Source organism: Agelaius phoeniceus, chromosome 3 (genome assembly GCF_051311805.1).
Source record: "Agelaius phoeniceus isolate bAgePho1 chromosome 3, bAgePho1.hap1, whole genome shotgun sequence".
NCBI lineage: Eukaryota > Metazoa > Chordata > Aves > Passeriformes > Icteridae > Agelaius > Agelaius phoeniceus.
In genome coordinates, this window is record NC_135267.1 from 58,204,415 (window position 1) to 58,216,462 (window position 12,048).

The following is a 12,048-nucleotide window of genomic DNA, read 5'->3' on the forward strand; positions in this document are numbered from 1 at the left end:
GGCACGGGCGCGGGCACGGGGGGGCTGCGGACGCGCCGTCGAGGGCCCGCGGGGCGGGAGCGGCGGCGGCGCTGGCGCGGGCGGCTCCCGCCGCTGCCGCGCGGGATGGGCGGGGCGCGAGGGCCCCGTGGGGCGCGCGGCCCCGGTCCGCCCGCCCCGCGCCCCGCCGCCGCGGCACGGGCCCGCCAGGCGCCTGCGCACTGCAGGGGCGCCAGATTTGGCGGGAGGGGGAGTGTCCAAGGGCCCTTTGTTTGATGGCATCTCTGTTTACAGAGTTTACTCTTTAATCTCAACCTGTTTCCTCCTCCTCCTCCCGCGGCTCCTCGGCACTCCCGTGCGCGGCGGCGGAGCGCCCAGGCGCAGCCCGGCAGCAGGGCGCGGCGGCGGGCGCGGGCTCGGTCTCCCCCGTCCTCCTCCCCCAGCGGCCGGTGCGAGGATGTCCCGGAGACCCCGGCACAGGTAACCCGCTGTCTGCGGGCGGGGGACGGCCAGCTGCGCTCCGCGCCTGTCAGACGGGGCGCGGGACGGGAGAAGGGGAAAGCGGCAGCAGGCAGCCGGCTCGCCCGGCGGACGGGCGGGCAGCCCCCCGTCCTCCGCGCACCTGGTGTACTCCGCCCCCGGTGCCGGGGCGCTCCCCTCCTCCGGAGGCGCCGGGGGAGCTGCAGCCCAGCGGGACGCGCCGCGGAGTCTCCGGGGCGCTCGGGCCCCGCGCTGCACGCCGGCGGGGGGCCGGTGCTCGCCGCCCGCAGGAGCCGGCGCCGAGCCCGAGGGAGCTGCGCGCCCCGCAGCCTCAAGGCGGGACAATGTCTGGCGGGCTCGGCGGCGGCAGGTAGCGCGTCCCGTCCCATTCATTCATTCATTCTCGGCCGGGTGAGGCGACAGGTGGGCGGCGGGTGCGGGGACTCGGTTCGCTCCCTCGACTTTTTGTTTCCTTTATTCGTGCGGCCCTTTCGCCCCTGGAAGCGCGACTCTGGCCTGAGTGGCTTAGCTTTTTCCCGGCACACGCCGCTCGGCACACGCCGGAGCGCGGCAGCGCGGGCGGGGGGCTGCGGCTCCGACGGAGCGCTCGGCCGGAGCTGTCACCCGCGCCCGCCCGCCTGCCGCGCACCCGGGCCACGGCGATCCCTGCCACGCCGCGCCAGGGGCCGGGGGCCGCGGTGCCCCGGAGGCGGCGGTGCCCCGGAGGCGGCGGACCGGACCGGACGGGGCGGTAGCGCCGCGTGGCCGCGTCCGTGGCCCCGCTGCCGCGCGGGCGCACAGAGCGGGGTTGTTGTCTAATTAGCCGGGGACGGCGGGTCGGACACGTGGAGGCTTTTTTCTCTTTGCAGCCCGGCATCCTCCCCTCCTCCCCTCCCCTTTGGCTGGCTGTGACAGGGGAGAAGGTCGCAGCGCTGCCTGTCGCTTCCCGGGAGCCAGCCCCGTCCGGTGGCACAGGGGGCTTGGTGGGCTCTTTCTAAGGAACAGGGGCTTGCGGTGCGGGAGGAGGCGGTGAGAGCCGCTGGGTGAGCGCCGGGCTGTACTTTTGAGTGTCAGAGCGGGGCTGTCGCTAGAGCTGGCGGTGAATCACCCGGCCCGTGTCTCCCGAAAGAGAGGGACAGCTACCGCTGCCTCGCGGGCGCCTCCCGCAGGGACACGGCCGCCGCTCGGGGCTGGGAGGCCGGGGCCGCTCGGTGCGGTGTCCGCCTCATCCAGCGGGCGCGGCGCCGGCGGGAGCGGGCGCGGGCTCTGCCCCGCGGGGCTGGTGCCCGAATTCCTTCAATCACGGTAACAGCAGCGAGGCATTTCCTCTACACCTCCTTCTTTTTTTCTTTTTTTCTGGTTGTTTTTTTTTTTTTTTTTCTTTTTTTTTACCTCTCTTTTTTTTTTTTTTTCCTTTTCCCCCCGTGTATCGTTGCACAAGCCGGTTGCCTCGGCCAACAGCGCAGCGCTGATGGGCGGCCGGGAGACTCCCGCTGTCCCGGCCTGGCGGAGCGCCGTGCCGTGCTGTGCCGTGCCGAGCCGCCTGGGGGGACGCTTCAGGGCTGCGGCCGGAGGTGCAAAATAAAGTTTTAGAGCACTGCTGAGGGCCGGGTTGACTGAAGAAACTACCGAGCGTCCCGGAATCCCCGGGCACTTTTCTCCTGCTGGAGAACGCAGGTAGTACAGTGAAGTTTGCTCGGTTCTGCGGTGCCAGCGGGGCCCCAGTCATTTAAATAACCCTGTTACAGAACTGGCCCCGCAGTGAAGTCCTTAAACGTGTTGGCCGCTGGTGCTGTGCTGCTGCTGCTGCTGCAGAGTGGCGTTTTCCTGCGGCGCAGGAAGCGCCGCCGATGGATGCGTACCTGCTGGTTGCCGTCTACGGAAAATTCATTTTCAAAATGAGACTTGGAAACTGTGCCACAAAACTTCCTTTGGCATATGGGCAGCGGCGCAGCTGTCTCTGTGTGTCACTGAGAAAAGTGAATCTGCTTTGAGCGGTGGCTGGGGACGGAGCCGCGCTTGTGGCAGCTGGAGCGTGGGAGCTTTTGCTCAAGCACGGGAGGCTCCAGCTGCCAACGAGGGGTGCGTGCGGAGTGGGAGCTTCCATCGGGGCTTACTCCCAGTGCTTGTGGGGTCTGGGGAATAGGGAGTGAATGGTGGGGCTGCCGGACTGCGGCGCGGGGGGTGCGAGTTGCGGGTGGCAGCGATGGGCTGGGTGGGTGAGTCAGGGGCACCCATCAGAGGCTGCAGGGTGGCCACACACACCACAGCAGGCTGTGGAAAACTTTTTACATGTAGCATGTAAGCATGTTCTTTCATGACACAGACCAGAAAACAGGGTGGAAGATGTAGGGTGTGATTAGCCCAGTACTTTTAAAGAATGTGCGTTCAGCAGCTTGCCTTTCGGAGGTGTTCGCATCTTGACAAACAGTCGCCATGCTTCACTGCAAATTAATTGAAAGTAATCTCCTGAAAACTGGTTAACAGCATAAACAGCACCTGTTAATTTTATTACAAAATAACTTTATTTTAATGTCTTAGTCATGCCATACCATCAGATATATCACAGTTTTTAATCTTAATGACACTGACCCCTTTCTAACACTTGTGGCTAGCAGCTCTTAGCTGAAGTATCAGAACTGCTGCACATACCTTAAAAGTTAGACGTAAAATACTGTCCACCAGAAAGGCATGTCTTGTTGCAAAACACTTTCATTTAGATTTAGTTAGCTAGGTAGAGAAGGTGCTGTTTGTGAAAAGAGTCATGGAGTCCTTTTTACCCATAGATAGCCTCTGGGGAAATCCCTTAGTCATGAATTAGGTGAGCAGAGTATTTCAAAAACAGTATGAGGGATTTAGAAATAGACTAGAGGTAATAAACTTATAGAAATGGAGACTACAGAAGGGCTCAGTCATTCATTTGTTGGTTGCAGGATTAAACAAACTTGTCCTCAGTCCTTATCTGTCCAAACCCATAAATGGAGGGCATATTTTATATTAGAGCTTATTGCATGTTAATGCTGCCACTTACTGTCTTTATTTATTGTAAAAACTTGTGCCTTCTCATATAGGGCCCATAAACACTTTCTCAAACAAGGTTATTGTTTAGCTTTTTGTTTTGCTACACAGTTGGTTTTATTTTGGAGCAGTATAACAATCTGCTGTATTAAACATACAAAAACACTAATATTTTTCAGAATGTGTATGGCATGAGTTAAAGATCTTAAACATTTACTCGTGTACTGGACACAGCCTCTAGTTGTCTTTATTGTCCCAAACATTGTATTTTAATTTGAAACCTTCATTGGTTGAAAGTTTGCCAAATGTGTAATTCACCACTGATCTAACATTAGGAGCAGGTCTAAACATGCACAGTATTACGAAGGTTGCCAGCCCTTTGCCTGTATCTGTGGATACCAAAAACAGCAGAACCAGTTCAGAATACTAGAACAACAGAATGCAGAACAAAATCTTGTTGTGCAAGTTTTAAAACTTATCTGTGTAACCTTTGTAAGGATTGTAGTGGGGGGTTTTTTGTGTTTTGTAATTAAGTAGCTCGAGTCCTCATGCTCCACTCTGTCTTGCTGTGTTTCCTTTTGCAGTATATATAGTAGTGATGATGATGAAGAAGATGTTGAGGTGTATGATCATGACTATGATGGTCTGCTTCCCAAGACTGGAAAACGCCACTTAGGAAAAACCAGGTGGACCCGCGAAGAGGTAAATCCAAGTTCATTCCTCTCCTGCATGTAAAAAGATAAGAGAGAGCATGGATCACATTCTTCTCCAAGTTGCTTCATGTTCTTCACCATATTGCTAATCTGCAAACTTACTTTAGTGAGAGTCCCATGTCTGAGGACAACTTTTTTGACCCACTAGCTACATTCTGTGTTTTATTTAACTTTGAGCATAGTTCTTACCTTTTAAATAAAATATATAAATGCAACTTTTTAATTTCACTTTAACACCAGGCTCTGTGTTAAAGTATGTGATGTGTGAATCTCTGTGTAATCCCTTTTGGGGAAGCAGATTCCAAATCACCTGTAGCAGTGCTTCATTGTTGCTACTTTCCTCTTTCTGTTTGGAAACTGTTGCTATGCAAGAACCCGTGTGTGTTCAGTGTCCCACAGCAGCAAACCACTGTGGCAAAAACTGCTGCAGTCTTTCTGTACCACTGGAATTTTGCACTTTAATTGCACTGTTACGATTCCAAGGGGAAGTAAAGTAAAAGCTGGAGGAGAGAAATCCAGCAGTACTAAAACTGAGCATTCAGGATGTATTTTCTTTTCAAGGTCAGAATTAGTTGTGATACCCTTGTGCTGACTTTCTGGGGAAATTGTGGTATCAAACTCCTCTGCCAGATGGATCTCCTTTGGCCATTTAACTGGTTTGAGTTTGTTGTGGAATACATTAATACAGCTCTTGAGTTATGTTTTGACTTTCTCTTCTCTAGCAATGTGTATTGATGTAAAAACAGTGGCAGGTCACCCCTTGCAAGCTTTTTATTTATTTATTTTAAATCATAGTCTGCTCTTACAAAGGTGGACATGGTTGTGATGTGGCCAGGGAGGAAAGGATGGCCATGAGGTCCAAAGGCCATTGTCCTGTTGCATGAACTGGGGGCATACTGGGAGGTGCTAACTGGGGAAGGAGAGGGCTACTCTTCTCCTCTTATCTCCTGGGGCATTTCTGGTTTGTTTTACTCTATCTTGATCTTTCCCAGTACATAAGATTGGTTTCTTTTGTCTTTAGGGTCTATATTTCTGGCCTTATCATTAAAAAGATTGGGCCAAATTTTTTGCTATTTACAGGTATGCAAAACTCCCTCGCAGAGAACAGGAGCAAAAAGGAGCTGTTAGTTTTATTGTGCATTTATTGTAGGTGGATAGGCCATGAGCAAGTTACTGGAACTCCCATTACTTGCAAGACATATAAAGCTTAAGGCTGTGATTTTCAGAGGTGCCCAGGTAGCTGAGTGCCTGAGTGTTACTGAATTTCAAGGTTATTCTGGTGCTTGGCATCTAAACACCTATTTCCTCCTGTAAATCTAGTCCAAGAATAACAGTTACAATGCTTTGATGAGTAAAATGGGAATGTATATTGTGAGTCAAAGAATTGCATAGAAGCCAGTATTTCTCCTGCAACACAGTAAAGAACCTACGAAACTCCAAAGGAATAGAAAAATCTTGTGCTCTAGGAATTAAAAGCATGCAAAGTCTACAGACCACCCTCCCTTACACTCAGAAAGCAGAAGTAGATGCATAAGAAGCTACAAGAATGAATTTAAAAAAATATTTCATTTGGATAATAAGAGATTGCAATATTAATTATCTCTGGGGGGGGTTTATGGTTCAGGATGAGAAGCTGAAGAAGCTTGTGGAGCAGAATGGCACAGAAGACTGGAAAGTCATTGCAAATTTCCTTCCTGTAAGTGGATATTGGTTTCTGTTTCCAGGCTTAGTAGCAACTCTTTATCAAGGGGTTTCCTTAATGAAGGGGGAGTGGTTGCTTTATAGTTACATTTTCAGGGGAGATATAAAACTTCCGCAAATGGAGACCTTAGAAATGCAGTTAGATTACTGTGGAAACCTCTGCATTTATTTTTCCTTTCACTTCTCAGAAAGGGTTGGAAAAAAACAATCAAAAATGGGGGATGGTGGGGACTTGCACAGTAGATGGTCAATGTGACAATGAAACAAAATGTCTCAGCACAGCTAAAAAAATAACTTTGGTGAATTATAAGTATGATTTTGAAGAAAATTTCTTTGTGTTTGGCTGTTGCTGAAATACCGCATGTGAAAACATTCCAGCTATTGTGCAGATGGGGAAGATAAAATTTGTGTAGTTTTGGTGATGGAGTCCTCAATGCAGAAGTGATGGAAACCTTATCTATTCTGTGAGCAAATTGATAGTTGACCACCTTCTTCTCAGATTAATGTATCACTCTGTGATGTTTAGTAGTCTTAGTTGGTAGTGAAATACTTCAAAACAAGTGTATGTAAATAAGAGCATTCTCACTCTTCATTCATCTTTTCTAAAGAATTATCCACTTTGTGTATTTCACATTTCACTAGAATCGGACAGATGTTCAGTGCCAGCACCGATGGCAGAAGGTACTAAACCCAGAACTTATCAAAGGTCCTTGGACTAAAGAGGAGGATCAAAGGGTAGGTAATCAGTTTTTCTTTCTGTCTGATTAATGCCTTACGAGCAGATTTCAAGTGTTGGGCCAAAACTCCTGGAAACTTTGGTGGTCTCAACATTATTATGGCCTGAGGCAGATTGTATTTGTGTAGTGCTTTCTAAATTTGCTATGAAAATAAATTACTGTTGCTTTACAGCACTGTAATGTGGAGTTGCAGTCTAGAAATGCCTTAACTATTAGCAGATTTTTCCTTTTGGGTAAAAATATGAATGGGAAGTGGGGAACCTTAATTGCTATTAGTTTTACTTTGGCAGTTTTGAGAAATGTTGTCGAAAATATTGCTTCACCACAGAAAAAAATGTCATTGATTCATCATGCATCATTAAATACAGGCAGTTTTTATGTTCTTCTTTGAAGGTAATAGAGCTTGTGCAGAAATACGGTCCAAAGCGCTGGTCTGTCATTGCTAAGCATTTGAAGGGAAGGATTGGAAAACAGTGCAGGGAGAGGTGGCACAACCATTTGAATCCAGAAGTGAAGAAAACCTCCTGGACAGAAGAGGAAGATAGAATTATTTACCAGGCACACAAGAGGCTGGGAAACAGATGGGCAGAGATTGCAAAGTTGCTGCCTGGACGGTAATGACATATGCTTTTAGCTCTTAAAAAAGGAAAAAGCTGCAGGTCTGAGCAGTCTGTTTTGGTTGCCTCAGGCTGCACTGTATAAATCAAAAAAAATTTGGAATCAAAACCTGGGAAGCCAGTGACACACCAATGTGCTTTTTTCTCAGTGGGGAACTTCACTGTTTGGTCAGTACATGCAGCAGTGTGCTATTTTTTCAAGCTTTTAATGTTTGCCACGGGTAAAAAAGCCAGTAAGTGGAGCAAGACCATAAGAGTTTCCTAAATATCTGTTAAGTCTTATTTGTGCCTGTGATGACTGTCAAAATTTAAATCAATTTAACAGGGAAGGATCAGGGCCTGCAAATGGAACATAATTTACATTCAGCTAAGGGTATGCCTTCAACATGAAATTCAGTCTGTTTATTCAAAACGATTTAAGAAAGGCTTCTTCAACTTTTGTAATTGCTCTTGAATCATCCAGATGATTTTGACCTGTTAAAAAACCATGTGTAAATTAGGAGAAACTTTTTCCTCAAACTCTGGTCCTGGAAATACCTGTCTCACTGAAAGCTTTTGTATAGCTTGTATCTGAACTCAAAGATTCAGTGTCTTACTTGCTTGATTAAAAGTGACTCAAAATGTGGGCAAGCAAATAATGTAAGCAAAGGAGAGGTTTCTCTTCCTTCTTTTCTTCCTGCTATTTGATAAAACATCTTCAAGACCTAAATATAAGGCCTAAGATCATGATAGCCCTTTCAGCAATCATTCCCTGGGCTGCTTTCACCTTCTAGAAGATAACAAGAAAGAAATTAGCCCTTGGAAATATTTTTGTGGCTTTCACACATCACAGATACTACTTTGAATGATAACATGCCGTGGTGATGTTTTTCAAATAGCAGAGCTGTTTTAAAATGTACCCTTAAAAATCTCACAAAGTTGGTAAGTTTGCTTTTCCTGACACATATATGTGAGGATTTCAATCTCAGTTTTTCTGCATGTAAGAAAAATCCCAACAGTTTTGTTTACTGAGTTTGTATGTAGAGCATGTTGTTGTTGCTGTCTAGGTGACCAGCTGGAAAATTGCTTGGAAGTTAGCCTGTTCACAGCTGTTCTCCACAGTCTTTCTTTCCAGCAATGACACAATAAGACTCCACTGAAATATTAAGAGATAAGAAGATAATGTTGGCATTCCTTTAGGATAGCCTCAAAGGCAAGTTAGCCTTTGTTGTCTCCTCACTTCATGGGAATGAGGTGAAGATGAAATTAGTAATTTTTTACAATTTGAGGATGTAAGTCATGAGAGATTGCTTAAAAAAAGTATGTAAGCAACCGTAGCCCGTTTTTCTTTTTCCCTAATCTTTCTACTGAGCATCTTTCCTGAGAAGTTGGGAGTAGCATCTGTAGTGGTGGGGGTAGGAGGAAGGTCAGAGAAGAGCTCAGGGTTTAAACAGAAATGCTGACAGCAGTTCCCTGCCCATTGACCTGTCTGAATTGGAAATGCTCATATTTGAAACTCCTCGAGCGCCTGTATTTCTGTTGCAGAACTGATAATGCTATCAAGAACCACTGGAACTCCACCATGCGCCGCAAGGTCGAGCAGGAGGGCTACCTGCAGGAGTCCTCCAAAGCCTGCCACTCCTCAGCAGCTGCTGGCTTTCAGAAGAACAACCACCTGATGGCCTTTGCTCACAACCCGTCGCCACCCGCCCAGCTGCCGGTGGCCAGCCAGCCCCCGCTGGGCAGCGACTACCCCTACTACCACATCCCCGAGCCTCAGAACGTGAGTGCCCGGAGGTGCCAGTGGGGAGGGGGGGCCTGTTCTGCCTCCTGGGACAGATGGGTGCAGCTTAGCCGTGCCTGGTTTCAGCTTGAAGGATTTTCTTCGTCTTGGTGGACTTGGATGTGTTTGGTGTCAGATGAGGAGTTCTTTGACTTTTACTTTGTTCAGTGGTGAAAATAAGTACATTTCAAACTGGTGGCATTCAGGTGGTGGAACTGGGTACAGCAGGTTTAATGCCTTGGGAGCAGTTAACATATTTCTTAGAGTTGGGAATATTAAATTTCTTGAATATCAGTTGAATCTGGTTAATTCTGTGTTCCATGTCAAAATCTCCCACGTTCTCTTTAGTAGTATTCTGTTTGTGGGTTGCCTGTCAGAACCAAGTGAACAAGTATTGTTTTTAATCAGATTTCTTTTCTATTAATGATTAATAATGAAACAGGCTCCTGCTTCAGACAGTTGCATTGTAGAGTTTTAGATGATAATAAATTGCATATTTTGCTTTTTCATTTCAATTTAGGAAATCCTTACAAATGTGTCTATAAATTATTCATCTTTTCTCATTCAGGAAGGGTAAATATTTCATATATGAATTTTCTTTCTTCCTCTCTAATGCTTGCAGTCATATTCCTAAAAACGTGATTACTTTTCTTGTAAACATTTTTATTTTTTTGTTATTTCATCTCAACAGACTACAAATATTAAGTACCTAACACCAAAGTATGTTTAACACAAATTGGTAATGCAAGCAGATAATATGATGGAAATAATAAATTTTTGCTTTTTGACCTAGGTTCCTGGTCAGATCCCGTATCCAGTAGCACTGCATGTAAATATTGTCAATGTACCTCAGCCAGCTGCTGCAGCTATCCAGGTAGATAACTTGAACCTTATTTCAAGAGTCAATTTCTTAAATGTTTGATAAACTAAAATGCAGACATCATGCATTAAGGAAACATTTTAATGTATTAAGTGTGGTGAAAAGAGAAAATGGGGAAGGTCGGGGAGTTCTAACATGGCTAATAATTGCTCCTTCTGAAGTGGATTTTAAATGCAGTAGTTGACATCTGGTGTGATGGCCTTTACTTTCTCCATTTCAAATGTCTATACTGAAATTCAGCAGAGACTTTGGTAGTGGAAAACACAATTGACATTTGTTTCATCTTGGAATCTAATTTGGCTGTTATAACCACAGGTCGGCAAACCATGAGCATTTTAGTTGCTACATCCTATCAGACCTTTATCTTTTCTTTTCCCTTAACTCTTAATTTCAGAGACACTATAATGATGAAGACCCTGAGAAAGAAAAGCGAATAAAGGAATTAGAGTTGCTACTAATGTCGACTGAGAATGAACTGAAAGGGCAGCAGGCATTACCAGTAAGATTGTCACTGTGTGCTTGGATGGAGGGATAGCAGCCTTACCCCAGTGCTTGTCTTTTTAACTTTTTACTCCCCCTCTGCCTTCAGTACTAATCAAGGCTCTATATTTCCGTTTTAAAAGGATGAAACATAGCACATATGTAATCTGTATCTGCTTCATAAATTCTTTTGTTGAAAAAAAATTAAAAATTTTGCAGGTGTCTTACTCTGCAAAGTGGGAGCAGGACTGGGCTCCGTAACATGTTGTAATATTGGAAACATGATGATTGCACAAAAATTGAAAATCCTACAGACCTTTAAAAATTGAAAATCCTGCAGACCTTTAATCAATAACAGTATCTGTGTTTCTGAAAGTGTGCAATGGTTCATGTGATGAAAATGTAGTGCCTGTGCATTAGATTTTTCTTCTCTGTTGTATTCTTTCCTTCAGCTGTGTTTTATATACTTCGTAAGCTTCAGACTTGGTGCATGTTTGAGAATTTGTTTTACTCCTCTGAATAATGTTAGATTCTTCATAACTGCATGTGTGGAGCAAGTGCTGGCTATTACTGAATTCTCATACTTGGTTGTATATGCCATTGGATGTTAATGCGTGAAAGGCCTTGTGTAACTACTTAACACTGTCACCAAAGCCAAGAATCCCAAAATCATTTTTGAAGATAGGTGATAGCCAGCAGATTCTTTTTCTTTTTTTGGGTAATATTTAAATGATTAGTAAAGGAACTGCATGCATGATACGTTAGTTTGGCCACTTTTTAACTTTAGTAGATGTTTTGCAATTTCTTCTGTTGCATGATCACACTGGAAAGAAACTTCTGTTAATTTGTTCTTCTGCTTTCCTAACCACGTTGATTTGACAGCCTCTTCATTGCATTGGTGTAAGCTGTAGCATTAGACAGGGATAGCAGAAGAAAAGGAGATAAGCAGACAAAAGCAACTCTAACTCTAAAAACTTTTAGCCTTCTACAGTGCTGAGCGCTCAGTAGGGAACTCCTGCCATTTCTTGCTTCTTACAGAAAAGGACTTGCAGACACTTTTTGAGCACTTGGAGTAACAAAGTATGAATTGATTATGTGCTAGTAATGACATATGCCTATAATCCTGGAAGTAAATTATGAGGTAACTTTGGGATAACAAATACAATGCCAGTATTACTTAAAACAAGATCTTGCACTGATGAAAGGAAACATCTTGACAATTGTTTCATAGGCATAAGCTTTTAGATGATGATGCAACTACTTTTATCTTTCCTCCAGTGGCATCTGACACCTTGTGCAATTTCATTGCTAAGTTCCTTCTGCCTTTCCCCCCTCCCTTTTCTTCTTTTTTTTTTTTTTGCCTTCTTCTTCCTTTAGACACAGAACCACACATCAAACTACCCCGGCTGGCACAGCACCACAATTGCTGACAGTACCAGGACCAGTGGTGACAGTGCACCTGTTTCCTGTTTGGGGGAGCATCACCACTGTACTCCATCTCCACCGGTGGATCACGGTTGCTTACCTGAGGAAAGTGCATCCCCTGCCCGGTGCATGATTGTTCACCAGAGCAACATCCTGGACAATGTTAAGAATCTCTTAGAATTTGCTGAAACACTCCAGTTAATAGACTCCGTAAGTAGACTCGCCGCCTCAGGTGGATTTGTGCATGGTCAAGGAG

The 12,048-nt window shown here is 46.0% G+C and overlaps 1 protein-coding gene across 6 annotated transcripts in view; it reads left to right on the top strand.

Moving 5' to 3' along the window:
• Positions 1-319: 319 nt before the first annotated feature.
• The window catches only part of MYB (MYB proto-oncogene, transcription factor), a 28,182-nt gene continuing 16,453 nt past the window's right edge, over positions 320-12,048 (top strand). For 3 of the 6 annotated variants that reach the window (XM_077175349.1, XM_054629808.2, XM_077175351.1), the window contains exons 1-9: positions 328-459; positions 4,062-4,179; positions 5,815-5,886; positions 6,534-6,626; positions 7,022-7,242; positions 8,770-9,007; positions 9,801-9,881; positions 10,282-10,386; positions 11,745-12,002. In XM_077175349.1, coding sequence (XP_077031464.1) covers positions 437-459; positions 4,062-4,179; positions 5,815-5,886; positions 6,534-6,626; positions 7,022-7,242; positions 8,770-9,007; positions 9,801-9,881; positions 10,282-10,386; positions 11,745-12,002 — 1,209 coding nt within the window. In that variant the 5' untranslated portion in view covers positions 328-436. Of the gene's footprint in view, positions 460-4,061; positions 4,180-5,814; positions 5,887-6,533; positions 6,627-7,021; positions 7,243-8,769; positions 9,008-9,800; positions 9,882-10,281; positions 10,387-11,744; positions 12,003-12,048 lie in introns of all 6 variants that reach the window. The other 3 variants (XM_077175350.1, XM_054629813.2, XM_054629815.2) reach the window with 2 other exon arrangements.